This window comes from Thermobia domestica, chromosome 16 (genome assembly GCF_964235325.1).
Source record: "Thermobia domestica chromosome 16, izTheDome1.hap1.1, whole genome shotgun sequence".
Lineage (NCBI taxonomy): Eukaryota > Metazoa > Arthropoda > Insecta > Zygentoma > Lepismatidae > Thermobia > Thermobia domestica.
The window spans coordinates 107,727,561-107,746,581 of record NC_137469.1 but is presented as its reverse complement, the minus strand read 5'-3'; the positions used below and the strand labels follow the sequence as shown (position 1 = coordinate 107,746,581).

General features: G+C 35.2%; 1 protein-coding gene across 1 annotated transcript; it reads left to right on the top strand.

Moving 5' to 3' along the window:
* Positions 1–12,109: 12,109 nt before the first annotated feature.
* On the top strand, positions 12,110–13,024 carry LOC145672564 (uncharacterized protein F54H12.2-like). The gene has a single exon (XM_081741723.1). It carries the CDS (start codon positions 12,110–12,112, stop codon positions 13,022–13,024), a length of 915 nt encoding a protein of 304 aa, XP_081597849.1.
* Positions 13,025–19,021: the final 5,997 nt, after the last annotated feature.

The following is a 19,021-nucleotide window of genomic DNA, read 5'->3' as shown; positions in this document are numbered from 1 at the left end:
AAAATCTGTTTCCCAACACATTAGGAAGTTCATTAATGTGAAGAATTAGCTTTACGCGTGTTGATTTGAGAAGTGATGGTAGAGCTTTCGCTTCTGGTGCGTAGTGTCTGTTGCTCGATCTCTGCTTGCTTAACGTTGGCTTGGTGATGAATAAATAACATGGGCGAGAGTTTTGTTAGGATGTTCCTTTCAGACACACTTTAGTTCATTATTTCAGTCATTCACTTCATTTATTTACTTTCATTTACACTTTTGATGAAAGAATGGAGAAGATAATATGAGGTTTTGGTGAAGATAAATTATATAATAACGATCATTTATTGTAATTTCTTATAGGGTACTACATGACCTCTTGAATTGTGTCGAGGAAGAGCTTCAGCATAATGAAAATGAATTTGGGGAAGAAAACGAATCTCAGAGGTATGTCATGGGAAAGTTTAATCATAGAAAAGTTACGAGATAATTTTTCTTTAAGAACACTTTAAAAATAGGAAATGTATGTTATAATGATCATTTTGATTAAGAACACTCGTTAAAAATAATCATAAATTTGAATGATGGAGAAAAATATTCTAGAGTAATTTGTTTTTGTAGTCTTTAAAGAAATTTGAGTTTGCCTTTTAATGTAAAGCTTTTGTTAAATTGAAGAAATCTTGCCTTTACAACGGGCATTTATATTGCTTTAGTGTATTAGCTGCAATTTAATAAGAATTTATTTTTTATTTTATAATACTTTCTTGGTGTGGTTACTAATGGAGGGTCCACTAAAATTGTACTTTCAATGTTGAAATAAATTTCTTTTAGTCTTATGGAAGAAGGGGATATTATTATTTCGAGTGATAATATGTAAAAAAGAACTAATTTCAGAAGACTTTCTACTTATTTTTTGTATGTGAGTAATATCTTTTTGCGAAGTCATAAATTAAAACTGCTAGAATTCTTTGTAGTATTACTGTCATGTATTATTAATTTGACATTAATTGTGGATTTTTTGTATGTTAGGTCCATGGAGATCATCCTAAGGGAAGTCGCACCACCCCCAGTGTCGTACGAACGGGACTTCTCTCTTACGCAAGCTTTTGGAAAGGAATACTTGCGTAATGAGAAAGAGAAGCAAAAAGAGGAGGAGGAAGAAGATGGGTGTGATCTTCAAGAATATCATTTAGGAGAAAACAGGTTAGTTGTACATATTTTTTTTTACATTCTCAACCTCATAAGAAACTTAAGTTATTGTCAAGGATAAATTTATGTTGTTTATCATTATTTTATCGTAGTATCAGTGAAATAAATTTTTCGTGGTTTTAAGAACAGTAATGTTCAGCTTAAACATGAAAAATTAACGAGTTTAGTTGATTTTGAAATTAGCGAGACCTGCACTTACTGATGAATATGCAATCTGAACCACATGAGCTCCCACGCGAAAGCTGCGTATGTTCAGCCAGAAAGGAGTTCGTGGATAGTTATTTACTATTATGTATTACAGCATGAACAGTAACTGATTTTTTATTATTATAGGTCCTTGGAATCCTTATTAATGGAAGGCCCATACCTGTCATCGTCTGCCAATTGGGACTTCTCATTAACTCAAACGTTTGGGAAAGAAGCTTCAACTGTAGAAGGTGGCCAAGAAGCAATGAGACAAGAAGAAAGCATGTAAGTATAAATCATTAAAAAGTTTTTATTTATTCTTAATTTAGTAATAATTTTACGTTGCTAAAACGAGAAATATTAATGTATAAAGTACTTCAAATGTCTATATTGATAATTTTATTTCTTAGTTTGTGGAAATAATTAAATAAATAATAAATTGAGAATAGGTTATGTGATTTCTAGCTTCATATATAAACACTTTTTGTTATAAAAAATAAATTAAAAATAGGTTATGTGATTTCTAGCTTCATATATAAACATTTTTTAATTATCTAATCACTTTTTTCTTAATGGTAGGTCCTTAGAAGACTTGTTGAAACAAGGCCCTGAACCGTCGCTTTCGTACAGCTGGAGCATTTCAATGACTCAAGCGTTTGGGAAAAAAGACAATATGGTAACGAACAACGGCATAGAATCTCAAGAGGAAAAGCGAGGAGAAGAAACCATGTAAGTATAAAAATGTCAATTTTTTTTGGGGGGGGCACCAACTCCAGTCTTTGAAGTAGAACATTGTTATTGCTAATCATGAAGGAAAATGTATGGAATAAAATTTTTCGTTGGAGGGTGGGAACATAACCGGTTTTTAGAGTAAGACATTATTACTAAATGTAAACCATCGTTTAGAGTTGTTAAAAAGAATTATTATTTTTAAAGTTTGTACTTTACACAATAATAGTGCTTACTAGTTGTAAAATTTGGGGAAGAACTATTATTTTTAAAGTTTGTACTTTACATAGTAATACTGCTTTGTATCTGCACATTTTTTGCGGAGGGGGGCACCCCAATCTTCAGAGTAAAATATTGTTATTGGTAACTGTAAACCATCGTTTAGACTTCTTAAAAAGAACTATTAAAGTTTGTACTTTACACAATAATAGTGCTTACGATTTGTAGATTTTAAAGGGGGGCACAAAGGCAGTTTTAGAGTATGTCATTATTATTGTTGTAATTTATTAATCATCCTTTAGACTGGTTAAAGAGAACCACTTTTTCTAAACTTAGTACTTTACATGACACTACTGCTTATGATCTTTAGATTTTGTGCGGGGGGACCAAAAACAATCTTTAGAGAGACACTATTTAGACTCGTTACGTATAGCTATTATTTTTTGAAGTTACTATTTTACGTGACAAAAGGGATATTTTCTCAATGTAGTTTGTTCTTACAGGTTTTTTGAACAGCTTTTGAATGAAGATGAAAAGCTTTTTCTACAATACAGAACCCCGCCACATGAAGAGCAAGTGCAAGATGAGCAGCAGCAGCAGCAGCAGCAGCAGCAGGATAATGCAGAACAAGTGCCAGGTAACGCTTTGGATGCTATATTACAATCATTTATGTTGGGAGTATTTCATATTCCCTTATTGCTTATTCCCATTTGAGAGATTCGTAGAAATTTATTCAACGGGTGTGCGACCATCTCTGGCGTATGGTGCATTTATTCATGAGGTCAGACAACATTGGAGACAAATCATAGATCGATGTAATAACGTTTTTCAAATTTTAATTCATTTTGAATTAGGACTTCTCGAAGATGTAAATGCGCGTGCTGCAGCATATGAGAAATTTGTGAAAGTGTTTCGTGAAGATTATGCTGCTAATAATAATGTAGAGTTTCAACGAAGATTACCAGCATTTCTTGACGAAACACTACCATTTCATGAACAGCCCAACGTCGTAATCGTATTCAACGCAGGCAGGGTAGAGGTAATGCAGACCCATTTAAAGTTGTATTCGAAGAGGAGAGGCAATTTCATCGATATAGAACTGCTGCGCATATTACTACTGTTAAGTTAGACCCCGAATTCCAGGTTAATGATCCCGAACGAATGGTGCGAAATCTTGTAGATTTTGTGTTAGAAAATGTATTGATAAACACAGATGAGGATGCAAGAGTTGGAATGATGATTTACAATAATCTTCCTGATTCTAATCCGATCTACGTTCCCTTTCGCGAGAAGAGAAATATTAATTCGGAAGTCATTTTCTATCACATTGAACGAGTATTAAATTCCAACGAACAATTCTTTTTCGGCCCAGAAATTACCTTCAAAATTTTCAAAGTCAATCCTCGTAGAGGCACAGGAAATCGTCCTCGTAATGGTCGTCTCGCGAAAGGGAATGATAGAGATATTAATCGTAAATATAATAAATTAGTATGTAGGATTAGGAATAAGGATACGTTGTCTTGCACGTGCATTAGTTGTGGCCCAAACGTATGCAAGTGCATGCACAGTTAGCGAAAGAAATAAAATGAAGCGAAACGAAGAGTACCAGCGAGCTGCCGCTGAGGAATTGTCAGAATGCTGGTGTTGATTTGTCAAAAAGGGGAGGAACACTGCGTTAAATTATTAAATTTCAATCTTATTTTGGCCAATCTTTCCAAATTGTAGTTTATGAAGATGAAATGACAAATGGAATGATGAATATTTTCTACAAAGGGGAACAATTTTCTCACAAGAAATTGTTCCTCTTTTATAACAATCATCATTACGATGTTATTATCAATATTAAGGGTTTTTTACAAAAACGTTATTTTTGTCAATATTGTGTGGTGGGGTTTGATAATGTGCGAAGTCACATATGTAAAGTGCAGTGTTCTTCCTGCGAGAAATCACACCCTCCAGAGAAAGAGGATGTAACAATTTTACAGTGCGATGATTGTCACAGGCGATTTGTGGGTCAAGGTTGTTTCGATAGACATAAACAAAGTAGTTCACGCTCCAAATCTCTTTGTGAGCAGGTAAAACAGTGTGAACACTGTTTTAAAGTAGTAGACTTTCGACGTCGTAAAACTGCTCACACGTGCTATGAAAAATTTTGTAAAATGTGTAACCAGTATGTGAACCAGGAACATCAATGTTACATCCAAAAAGAAAGAGCAGCTAAAGTGAAGAAATTTCTTTATATTGCCTATGACGTAGAAACCATGCTAGTAGATACAGTTGACCCAAATGTAAAAGATTATGAAGTAAATTTATGTATTGCTATCCAGCGATGTTTTTCATGCATAGGCAATTCGGATTTGGAGCACTGTAAGACCTGTGGCAAACGAACTCATGTCTTCCGCAGTATTGGTGAGTTCGTAACATATGCGCTAAAACCGCGCCCAAACTTCACGATGGAAGTATTTTTATCACATTACGGAGCACGTTTTGACAACCTCTCCGTTTTGCGTCATCTCCTCATAGAGCGTAAGATCATTCCGAAGGTGATTCTCCAGGGTAATAAACTCATTGAAATGAAAATCGGGAATAGGAAAATTTTCAGGGACACATTTAATTATATGCCCTTAAAATTGGCAGATTTGCTAAAAGCTTTAGGCCTAAATACAGTTTCATTACGGAAGGGAGATTTCCCACATTTAATGAATACCAGTGAGTTTCAAAATTACCGTGGAGAAATGCCTTTGCTACACTTTTGTGATCCTAACAGTAGATCGGAAAAGGATCGGGAAGAGTTGTTGAAATGGCATGCACAGTGCATAAAAGAGAATGTTGTTTTCGACTTTCAAAAGTAATTAATTGATTATCGCATGAATAATGTAGTAATTTTGATTTCGGCCATAGAAAAATTTACAGAACTCATAGAAAGTGTGAGTGCTTTGCAGCCATTTCTTCAATGTAGCACTCTTGCATCACTCGCAAGTTTAATATTTAGAACCCATCATTTGCACGAAAACCAGCTGGCGATTATACCGCCATATGGTTTTCACCATCAAGACAGGCAAAGTGTAGTAGCTTTACAGTGGTTGCTTTGGTTAGAAGAACCACTGGAAAGCGACTACAACATGCTGGTAACGAAAATGAAGCAAGAACCGGTGGTATTAAGGTTGATGGGTTTGACTCTACAACTAACACCGTATTCTTCTTCCATGGATGTTACTGGCATGGCCATAACTGTATTGATGGATCCAAAAATCAAGTGTTATTGGATGGAACTGGGGAGACATTAGCGCACAGATACGAGCGCATGATAGGTATAACGAGGTATCTAACAAATTTAAAATACAATGTTGTGGAGAAATGGGAATGTGAATTCAGAAACGATGTACGATCAAATCCACATTTAGCTGCATTCATTCGCAATAAATGTGCGAATTTGGTAGATCCTCTAATCCCAAAAGACGCATTTCGAGGTGGTCGGTGTGAAGCCTTCCGCTTATTCTATGATGCGACTTCTTTGGGAAATGAGGATACGTATGTAGCGTATCTGGACTTCACATCCCTTTATCCATATAAAATGAAGTCAAAAGCACTACCTATCGGACATCCCAAAATCTATACAAAAGATTTTCCAAATCTAGAAGAAGTGAACGGTCTTGTCAAATGTTCTGTGCTTCCACCCCGTGATTTGTATTTGCCAGACTTGCCATACAGTGTTAACAAGAAACTCATGTTCGGACTATGCCGTACGTGCATGGAGAATCAAAATCAAGAAGAATGTTCCCACACGAAAGAAGAAAGGCTTTTGCACGGAACATGGGTTAGTAAAGAACTGAAGTTAGCACTGAAAAAGGGGTACCAAATTCAATGTATATATGAAGTGTGGAACTTTAAGATGGCCTAGTATGAGCCTAATATCTCAAAAGGTGTTTTCGAAAATTAAGTAAATTGTTTCTTAAAAATAAAGCAAGAAAGCAGCGGGTACCCTCAGACTGTCTCTCAGACATTGAAAAAAAGCAATATATAGCTGCGTACAAGGAGCATGAAAATATTCAGTTAGATCCAGGGAAGATAGAATATAACTCTGGACTAAGATTTATAAGTAAACTCCTACTTAACAGTCTCTATGGCAAGTTTGTACAAAGAACAGATTTGTTGGAAACTGTCTTTGTGCGTAAGGTGGAAGAGTATGACAAGTACATGTTTGGGCCACAGTACGAAGTTCATTCTCTTCTACCAATGGGTGATACTATGGGCATAACTTATCGCAATTTAGAAAAATACGATAAGCCTAATCGCACCTCTAACATTGTACGGGCAGCTTTTAATACGGCATACGCGCGTATTGATTTGTATATGGCCATGGAACAGGTTGGACAAGGTCGTTTACTGTACTGTGATACAGATAGTGTATTTTTTGTTTGTAAGAAAGGTGAACCTTCCCCGTTATCTATAGGTTCGTACCTCGGGGAATTAACCAATGAGATTCTTGAAGGTTGGGTAGTTAACTCGTTTATCTCTCTTGGCTCGAAGAATTATTGTTATAGAATGAAAAATGTAAGCAATGGGGAAACAAAAGTTATTTGCAAAGTGAGGGGGGGTTACATTAAATTTTAGAAACAAGCAAATAATTATGATCATTTTAAACAAATGGTATTGGGTGAAATAGACAAAAGAGTTTTACACAATCCCAGGAAGATCATGAGGAAACGGGGTTACAGGGTAGTGCGCGCACCGCAAGATACTTGTCATCAACTCGTATTCAACAAACGAAGGCGAGTTGATGATGATTATTTTGGGTCTCTTCCATTTGGATATAAACATCCATAAATATTACTTACACCAGTGTGTGCATTCACTAGTAATACTTAACCCAGTGTGTATTACATTTTCTAGTCAGTGTGGCTTTAACATTTAGTCATCCATCAACAATATTAATCTCCGGCCCAACCGGGGCAGAGAAAACAGTGTTCGTAGATCGTCTTTTACAACACAAAAATGAATTATTTCCTGAATATTTTCAAAGTATTACTTGGTGCTATGGGTCTGTTACCTCAATTACGATCAAACACATCAAACATTGAATTTATTGTAAGATTATCAGAGATGCAAACGTTTCATCCACCTTTACCAGGGTTAATTATTATTGATGATTTAATGACGGAAAATGGTCAGGTTGTTATTGATCTCTTTACTAAATATTCACATCATAAAAATCTTACTGTTATTTATATTGTTCAAAATCTTTTCCATAAAGGACGACAATGCGCGATATCTCTTTAAATTGTCATTATATCATTTGTTTTAAAAATCCGCGGGACAGGTGACAAATACAATGTTTAGCACGTCAAATTATGCCAAGATGTGCAAATGAAGTGGTAAAGGTCTTTGAAGACGCAACAAAACAACCTCATTCATATTTACTTTTTGACATGACGCAGTCGATTCCAGATGCTCTGCGTCTGCACACAAATATTTTTCCTGGAGAAAATACAATCGTTTATGCTCCTCCTAAAGAATGCATGAATAGCTTTCAGTTGTATTAGTATTCACCATGAATTGCTTGAAGAAACACGCAACCACGTTGCGCGCTCTAAGTAACTCACGTGGAAAGCGTTGTAAGCAATTATTAACCTCGGCTCCTCTTGGAGCTATACGTGCCATTGCAGAATGTGCAGCAAACACTCTGCGGGATAATGTTCACATTTCTTCACTACGAAAAGCTCGACTCAAGCGGCATAAAAACATTTTGCGTCAGTTAGCTGCTAAGCGCTTACCACTTCGAAAGAAAAGAGAACTTTTATTACAAACGGGAAGAGGCTTGTTACCATTGCTTCTTGCACCTATCATAAGTGGGTTAGCTGGAACATTATTTTCACGAAGAGTAAGTTACAGAAAATGTTACTTATTCCCGAGGGATTATCTACGCAACTACACGCCTCAACTCAAAAGTCGCAAACATCAATCAAGGCTAGATCACGAAATGAAACAAATTCTTGATCGAACGGATGTGGATGATAAAGAAAAGTGGAAATTATACCAGCAAGCTTTGCATCGTTATCTTCAATTTCTCTCTCATATTAGGGAACCTACTCAAATTCCTATTATTTCCAATAATACTGACACAGAAATAGATAATCAAAAGCATGAAATGTCAAATATTAGTGGAATTATTGAATCCGTACCAAAATCGAATCAAAAACGTGCAGAACTGCTTTTACGAAAACTTTTAGAGTTTAGTAACAAAGTTTCGTGGGACAAACATGGAATTGTTACTATCGATGGTAAACCAATTGAAAATTCTAATATTATTGACATAATTAATGATGTAGTTCGTCCGCGTAAAACAAAACGTAACCCAGTAGGTATATCTCAGTTTAAAGATATTCTTCAACAGATTAACATACCTCAGGAATATCTTGGTCAGTCAGTACTCTTAGGATCCAGTTCTAGAAAGGGGAAAAGGAAAGACCGAAAATTGTCAGAAACACCATTGATTTCAAAATGGGAGAACGTGTAATGAAAAGGAAATTATATAAAATCTATTATTCCACATCTCATCCAGCTGGTTTTTCTCATGTATAGAAATTCTATAAAGCTACTAAGAAAAAATATTCAAAATCCAATATTAAAAAGTGGTTACAAAGTCAAGATGTGTATACTTTGCATCGACCAGCTTGAAAAATTTATCCACGGAAACAGTATTTTGCCACCACTTACAACGAAACTTGGCAAATGGATCTCGCAGATATGCAAGGAATAGCAAAATTTAATAAAGGTTTCAAATATATTCTATGTGCCATTGATATTTTTTAGCAAATATGCAAATTGCGTTCCAGTAAAAAATAAATCAGGTGTCACCATGAGCAAAGCAATAACCAAAATCTTTAAGTCGTCCGTCTATAAAGAGCCACCTGTCTACTGTCAAACCGATAAAGGTCGCGAATTTCATAACTCTCAAGTACGTGATGTGTTTAGAATATTTAACGTTAAACATTACAGCATAGAATCGGAATTGAAGGCGGCTATATGTGAACGATTTATACGTACGTTAAAAGAAAAACTTTACAAACATTTCTCAGCAAATCAAACGTACAAGTACATTTATGTTTTACGACATATAGTAAATGCATATAATCACACGTATCATAGTAGCATTCGAATGCGTCCTGTAGATGTGAATGAAGATACTCTCCTTCAGGTTTGGAAAACGTTGTATAAACAAAATTCCAAATCAAAACCCAAACAGTCAAAGTTAGAAGTTGGAAATTATGTACGTATTGATAAATACAAACATAAACTTGAAAAGGGATATCTTCCGAAATGGACACAAGAAATATTTATAATTGAAAAAAAAGTTCCGTCTAATCCTGTTACTTTCCAACTTCGAGATTGGAATGGAGAAAATGTCAAAGGTATTTTCTATGATGAAGAACTACAAAAAATATTTCTGACGCCGAATCGAACCTTTCTCATTGAAAAAGTTCTACATAGGCGGGGTAAGAAGCTGTATGTGAAATGGTTAGGTTATCCTTCATCTTGTAACTCATGGACAAAAGAGTCTGATATTGAAACGAAATTCTAGTTTGTGCTTTGATGTGTTTCGGTATGGATATTCGTCGTGAATTTTATGTAACGCTTCCCTCCAATGCCAGTATGAATATATTTACAGATAATACTGTAGCAAGTTATACCACCAAATTAGACGAACCTATTGAATTGGATGGTTCGTGGGAAGTCTCCATAACAGAGCTGCATATTGTGTGGAGTTTTTATAATATTATTCCGGGTGATAATAGAATTATCTCTTAGTATATATAATAAACGTACTAGTCAGAATCTGAAACGTGAATATATAGTTCCATTTGGATTTTATTCCAGTATTTCTCATATTCTCGCAAGTACTGAAGCTCTTTCAAGTTTGTTTCAAGTAAATCCATATACTAACTCACTTTATATATAAGGAATGGTGACTCCTGAACAAAATGTAAAAATATCATTGGCACCTAATTTAGCTCCTGTGTTTGGTTATACTACTCATATTCCACAAACACACACATCAATTCATGTGAACGCGAGTCAAACGAACGACTCTCCACAACCAACACTTACTAAATTAGAAGCTCCTTACCCTTGTAATTTAGACTTTCATATACCACATGAAGTCAACATTTGTGTAAATATTGTTCATCAACCTCCATTCGGTGGATTACTAAGAAAAGTTAGTGTTGTTGAATATGAATATGGTCGTATAAATTCATTTGTATTTTATCCTCGGCAGTATATCCGGGTTGTAAAACGATATTTCGATACTATCCAAGTCGATTTAAGAGACGAACACGGCAAGCTATTGCCATTTCAATTTGGAATTTCAAGTATAACATTACATTTTCAAAAATATCTTTGATCATGATTGTGGAGGGTAATGATAAAAGCTTTTACGTAACTCTATCATCTAATGCTTCACTAAATGTTTTCCCACAAAATACTCCTTCTCATTTTATTAACAAATTAGAAACTGAATTAAAATTATCTTCATCTAGTATTTCTAATAAAAACTGGACAGTTAGTCTAGCAGAAATTCATTTTCCTAATACATGTTACAATGTAATTCATGGACAAAACAGTATTCAAGTGTCAGTACTAGAAAATGGAAATAAAATTATGTTGAGTAAAATTAAAATTCCACCTGGATACTACCCGACAATTCACAATCTAATAGAAAAAATTAATAGTCTAACTGACTTATTTCATATTCGATTAGATGCAAAAAGAAATTACATTCATCTCATTTATAACTCTATGTTAAAGGAAATAAAATTTTCGCCCATTTTATCTTTGCAACTTGGACTGGAGCCCTATAAAATGCTATTAAACAAACATACGGTACAAAGTATCCACATCTTGACATTGGATATCCCCAACAAATTTTTATTTATACTAATATTATTGAACATCAAATTGTAGGGGACACGAAAGCTCCGTTACTACGAATAGCAAGTATTTCCAATTCACAATACGGTCGAAATCAATCTATTATATTTAATCCGTTGCATTACTTACGATTGGCTAAGTTCAACTTGAATACCATTGAAATAGTATTAAGGGATCACGCGGGTGAAAAATTACCATTTCAATACGGGACAGTGACAGTGAAACTTCATTTTCTAAAAGTATAAACATACCTAAAAGGAAACAACATATGCAAATTCATGGGTTCGGAGAACTTCCATATTTTCGTGGACCTGTATATCAACGTGGGCATGGGTTAGGTAGTTTCTTTAGTGGCCTTTTCCGTGCAGCTGTTCCATTACTTAAACAAGGTGCAAAAGCTTTAGGTAAACAAGCCTTACATACAGGAATGCAGGTAGTTGGAGATGTTATTCAACAAAAACCCTTAAAATCATCTCTGCAATCTCGACTACGTGAAGCTGGTGAAAACTTGCAAGCAAAAGCAGAAAACAAAATTCAACAACTTCTTAGCGGACGGGGCAAAAAGAAGAGAATATCTCACCGACGTCTTCGTAAACAAGCAAAACATCCTACTCAACAAAAGAAAACAAGGAAACGTAAAATATCTATAAAGTTTGGGCCTCCTTTAAATCCGCCTCAGTTGAAAAAAGAAAGCTTAGCAAGAACCACCGTGATATTTTTGATCCATAGAGATGGCTTTTCTACATCCTAAGTCATGCATGCTGCGATTCGGCATTAGACCTAGAAAGTGTTCCTCCCACCGAAACAAGTATTGAAGATTCTACAATAGTTGAATACAGACCTGTATCAACTCTTAGAGACGATGGTCCAATTGAATTCTCTATTCCTGGTGATGGTGCAAATTATATTGATCCTGCCCATATTTACTTATGTTTTGTGTAATATTACAAAAACCGATAATAGTAAACTCTCTGAAACAGCTGATACTGTAGCTCCCTTAAACAATTTTCTACATTCCATGTTCCAGGAAGTTGATGTTTGTTTAAGTAACACACTAGTAACTGCTGCTGCTGGAGGATTTTATCCTTATCGTGCTTATATAGAAACGCTTTTAAATTACACTAAAGAAGCTAAATCTACACATTTAATCAGTGCTCTATGGTATGAGGATACCCCTGGTAAATTTAATGACTGCAATGATAACAATAAAGGGTTTAAAAAGCGATTCTCATATGCTGCAGGAAGTGCTACGTTTGACATGTTTGGGAAGCTACACACCGATATTATGTCTCAGGCAAGACTGCTAATCAACAAAGTTGGAGTACGTGTCAAATTACATCGAAGTAAAGATTCGTTTTGCTTAATGGCACCTGCTGACTCTTCCTGTAAAATACGTTTGCTTGATGTTATATTATTTGTTCGACATGTTACTCTTAGTGCAACAGTTGGTCTCTATCACAACCGAGTATTACAAAAATCTACATTAAAGTACCCCATTACAAGAGTTGAAACAAAAACTCATACTATACCTCAAAATGTGACATCATATAATCTCGACAACATCTTTATTGGAAAACTTCCAAAACGAGTGATCTTTGGATTTGTCTCCAATGATGTTTATAACGGTAAACTTGAACTAAACCAGTTTTATTTTGAATCTTTTAACGTTAATAAACTTCAACTCCTCGCAGGATCGAAAAGTAGACCAATAACACCTTTAACTTCAAATTTTCAAAACAAGTTATATGTTCAATGCTACTATTCCCTCTTTTCATGAACGGTAAATTTTTACCAAGATACAGGAAATGCTATATCACGAGAGGACTACCTAAAAGGATATACTTTATATGCATTTAATCTTTCTCCTAACGTTAATCAAAATAACGGAAGTTGGGACTTGATTCATGAATCATTGTTCACTCTTAAAATTGGTTTCGCATCTGCTCTGACGTCATCTATCACGTGCATCATTTATGCTGAGTTTGATTCGCTCATACAAATTAATGAAAATAGAGACGTGCTTACGGACTACACACAATAGTCAGTCAGTCCTCAATTTACTGCAAAAGACTACACACACGTAAAAAATGATTCGTCTTATTATTGACTTTGTCGGTTTCCGAGAGAGCGATGGAACTCTCATTCCTAAAGAATTCGCTGTGATCAATCCTGATTCAAACTGTATTCAGTCATGGATATTTAATGCACCATACGCTTGGAGTGAACTTGATCCATGTGCTCAAGATGAAAATATGTGGTATACCCGTAATATTCACGGTCTCTCGTGGGGAAAAAAGGGGATGTGGATTACAACTTTCTTACTTCCATCATAAAGAAATATGTAAGTCATGCATCCATTGTGTTCACCTATGGCTCAGAAAAATCCAAATTTCTATCTGATCTCACCACACGTAAAATTATAAGTTTAGAAGATCACGGATGTCCGAAACCATCTTTGCTTACACATCTCCCTATTACATCTTGTATGCATACTTACCATAGATTAGCAAAAATAAGTTGTGCTGTACGTCATGTGTATGCACTTTCACGATTTATAAAACATTTAGATTATATATCTTTATCAGTTTCTATTGATCCATCCACGAAATCTACTGACGAATGTAATTGTTCATCATTTACTAATACTAGTGCTGCTGCAAGTATTGCTACTAATAGTGATACACCTCAATACTTTACCAAGTGTTTTGTAGATAAGTACTCTGTATAAATGGATAACTTTGAATTACTACAATCTATTCTGCGTGATACGCTAATGGCATCTGAATATGTTGGAAGCCTTGCCAACTATAATCTTCCTATGTTTGTGCATTTTCCTGCTGGTATCATAGTTAATAAAGACAATAGTGATGGACCAGGTTATCATTGGACTGCTATACATATTAGTGAGTGCGGTTTTGGTGTTTATTTTGATTCCCTTGGAAATCAACCAAGTGAAAATGTAAAGTGTTTTCTACAGAGAAATTGTATCTCATGGACTAAAAAAACGTATGCTATTCAACATTCAAAATCATCATTATGTGATTTATTTTGTATTTTATTTCTTTTTTTATATGTCAAGACGATTTCCATTTTCTTTGTTTTTAAATTTGTTTTCAAATGTAAACTTGCAACAAAATGATCAAACATTGTTGAGAATAATTGCATTTTTAAATTTGTTACCACTCTCAAAATTAAACTATCTTCAAAACTTGTCATTATACAGTTTATAAATATCACTTTCCTATGTACTGTATATATATATTGTAAATATAATTTTCTGTACGAATAAACCTTATTATAAACATTTAAAGAAAGTGTTTTAATTATCAATTATTTCATCACCTATTCAAACTTCAAAAAATAAAATGATCTTTTCTTATAATAATAATAATAATAATAATAATAATAATAATAATAATAATAATAATAATAAAAGTTCATTTTATTTCTCTAAGGTTAAAAAAGGGTTATTTCAATCTTTGAAATAAAATGCATAAAATATATTTCAACTGTTTTATTAATGAAATATAATACATGTACAAACAATAGAGGTTTTCACTTACAATTCATGTAATACTTTTGAAACCATATTCTCCACACAAATACAATTCACTTCCCATTTTATCATTGTTCCATATGGATCATTATCATCATCGTTATCATCATCATTACGCGATTCTTCATTACACATATTCATTACAATTTTTCTCAACATCTTACACGTTTATCGTCTTTCTTACACTGTACCACTTTATCGTCTTTCTTAGCTCTTGCTACACTTTTGCTCACAATATTCTCATAATGTTCCCTAGCAACACCACTATACTTATCCGCATAACACAGTATCTACACACTTTTCCATTCTTACTATTCCTCCCCAAGTCCAATCCGTTAACACAATCAAAAATTTGTCCAAACTATCCTTCGGAGAAAAATAAATGGATTTCTTCCCAAATGATTTACCAAATTGAACAGCATACTCACTTAATCTTAGGATTGTCAACTCTTCCTTATATTCATCCTTAATCACACTTGCCAAATAATCACTAATTCGCTCCTTGTGATGCATCAACGAATACCAATCATCCTTTGACAATGAAACGCCATACACTCCATCTTCATTGGCTCTCATGATCCGCACTATTGCTTCAAAGTTCCTTTCAGGATCCAATCCAACTGTCAAATGTTTGAACGCTGACTTGCATAACATATACGATGTTTTACCAATATGTTGCTGTTTCCTTTCACCCTTATTCTCCTCTTCTTGCAAACACAAATTATTCACTTCTTCTAACTCTTTTTCCTCTCTCTTGTTTTTCTGCTGCTTAAACTTCTTATTTTGCTGATCCTTCTGCTGCTACTGCTCCTCAAACTTGCACTTGGTGGACTTCATCTTCAAATACTACAATTTCTATCACGTTCACTGAAACAGCAATACTCTTGTGTCCACGATGCTCTCTCCTGCACTGATACTCTCTTCACTTTTCCTCATGCCTTCCTGAATATATATATATATATAGGTTTATATTATCTCCTACTTCCTTCTAGAACATGAGTCATCAATGATGATGTCACCCACAAGGTCATAGTCAGAGCTGCATCTTCTCCAACACACCAGCTGATTACGTCATCCCTTCTCCATAGCCATGATCTACGATGACCCTTCTGGTATGTTCCATGACCTTTGACCCCCTGCACTTTCTGGAATTTTCCATGACCTTTGACCCTTGCACCTTCTCCAGTACTTCTACTGTGTCACATAAATTGATGCTAGAATCTTCCTACAAACTATCTTCATCGTCCGTTCAAAAACCATCAGAGTCTACATTGCTTATTATTTCCGTAATCCTCCGGGAGAAAATACGCCAGTATCACAAGAACCACGAGTTGTCCCGCTGTTACTCATAGCTACAAGCTCAACTAAAAAGAGGAAGTGAATCCTAAGCAAACTACAAGAATAGAGTTGAAACAGCCATACACACTTCTACTGGCTAATAGAAAAAGAACAAAAATAGCTACATGATTTTCCCTTTCTCAGTACTTATATCTTTATAGGCAATATATACTTGACACAGCATGTTATTTAAATCTACGCATAGCCTGACTTGTACGCATGAAGGTGATAAATATTCGTGAAAAGTAAATAGAAGGTAGTAGTTTTACGTTGCGGTTACTGTATTTGCGAAAATATTGTTTGCTTTTAATCGGGATACGGCACGACAATCTCAAGAGACGCCGTTTGTCATAGCGAGTGTCTCACACAAAGTAGTGACAGGCAGGCGCAGAATGTTCAGGGCAGAGTTAGCCAACTCAACACGAGTTTTTTTAAAGAAAACTAGCCGTTTTACAGAAATTTTTGTGAATCACTATATATATACAAGGTGTTCCAAAACAACAGCTACAATGTTTGGAAGGTAATTCCTGACACAAAGATAAGACAAAATGTATAGACCAACCTAGGTGCACAAATGCTTCCTTTCAAAGTTATAGGCTGTCGAAAACACGAAAAAATGAATTTTAAAGGTCCAGAGCCCCAAACCTATGGGACCTACAGTTGTCGGGTCAAAACTTCACTTAGAAACTACTGTGTACTCTATCAAAAAATACATGTTTCCGAATCCTGCGGTACTTCCGCAACGAATTTTATAGAAGGAATTTGGCTACGGGCATATAATTTGAAACAGTCACCAACTACCTCTATAAAAATTGTCGCGGAAGTATCGCAGGATTCTGAAACATGGATATTTGGATAGTGCTCATATTAGATCTTAAGTCTTGGCCCGACTACGGTAAGTTCCATAGTTTTGGAGCTGTGGACCTTTAAAGTAGGGGTGTTCGATAAGGCTGAGGACCTATCGAATTTCGAGAGTGAAAATTTATCGAATTGTCATCGGTTACTCGAAACCGTTCGAGTATTTGAAATTATCGAAGTTTCGGGCATTATCGTAAGTTCGAGTATTATCGAAAGAACGAATATTAACGAAATTTCGGGTATTATCGAAAGTACGAATATTATGAAAGTTTCTTGCAGTCAGTGATTCCTTCTTACAGCCAAACTAGTCAGACAACTTTTATCATCTGATAAATTATTGCAAAGTTTAATTTGTAAAGAGAAAGGAAAGCATGCAGAAAGGGACTGCTTTCGACACACACACACACAGAAAGTTTAATTTCTTCCAGAATTCTAACTCTTGTTTGTTATTTGCTGACCACCTATCGTGTCAGTGTTGCCAGACATACGGTCTTAAACGTACAAATACGGTAATTTGCTCTTCGTATGTTATAGTATACGGTCCAACACCTCAACCATATTAATCACGTTCGGTGTTGCTAAAATTTTGTGGGAAAATTTTATTTTTAAGTGAAATGTTTTATCTTCCGTCATGGTTTCTCTCAATGGCCTCTAGTTCACACATTGCCGCAATCAGATATCAAGGTGCTTTGAGCGCGAACTCCCCCTTTCGCCTTTCAGTAAATTAAATGTTAACCAAATCAGTGGCGATTTCAGCGGGTTGTTCAGGTGGGATATTCCCCCACAAATATATCTCTGATCGTGTTCACCGTGGTTTACCAGTATTTTTGCTACTTTCACCCTATGTCTATCCAAAATCTTCCAAGTTTCAAAAATGATTATGCTCATTTTCTTTACTTAAAACATTTTTTCTTCCGAAGAACACCTTATCGCTATTGATTTTTGATAAAAATCAACACAAGACAATTTGCAAGCCAACCACTTGACCAAACGTAGCGAAATTTCCCGGCCTTCCATTCCCCTAAGATTTCAGACAGTCAATTCCAGACAATTTTCCGTATACAGGCTTCAATCTCGGACGAATGGTAAGTCTGCCCGGGGAAAGCTTTGAAATCATCACTGAGTTTAATGAAGATGAAATACGGAAATAAATCTTACAATATTGCGAGCGGTGATTATATTCAACGAGAAAAAGCATAAAGGCCATTACTCACAGCAAAAAATATATATAGCAGAATTTTCTTTAACATGCAACGAGTAGCGCTTTCGGAAGATGCAACTTCTTTCTTCAGCTTGTGATAGACTCCAAAAAGCCAAATTCCTTCTATAAAATTCGTTGCGGAAGTACCGCAGGATTCGGAAACATGTATTTTTTGATAGAGTACACAGTAGTTTCTAAGTGAAAATTTGATCCGACTACTGTAGGTCCCATAGGTTTGGAGCTCTGGACCTTTAAAGTTCATTTTTTCATGTTTTATACAGCCTATGACTCCGAAAGGAAGCATTTGTGCACCTAGGTTGGTCTATACTTTTTGTCTTATCTTGGTGTCAGGAATTACCTTCCAAACATTGTAGCTGTTGTTTTGGAACACCTTGTATATATATAGTGATTCACAAAAATTTCTGTAAAACGGCTTGTTTTTTAAAAAACTCGTGTTGAGCTGGCTAACTCTGCCCAGAACATTCTGCGCCTGCCTGTCACTACTGTGTGTGACGACACTCGCTACGACAAACGGCTTCTCTTGAGACTGTCGTGCCATATGCCGATTAAAAGCAAACAATATTTTCGCAAATACAGTAACCGCAACGTAAAACTACTACCTTCTGTTTACTTTTCACGAATATTTATCACCTTCATGCGTACAAGTCAGGCTATGCGTAGATTTAAATGATATGCTGTGTCAAGCATATATTGCCTATAAAGATATAAGTACTGAGAAAGGGAAAACCATGTAGCTATTTTTGTTCTCCTTTTTCTATTAGCCAGTAGAAGTGTGTATGGCTGTTTCAACTCCATTCTTG

Excerpts from the sequence above, each read along its gene's own strand:
- LOC145672564 (XM_081741723.1), top strand. The coding sequence starts at position 12,110 with ATGGTCCAATTGAATTCTCTATTCCTGGTGATGGTGCAAATTATATTG.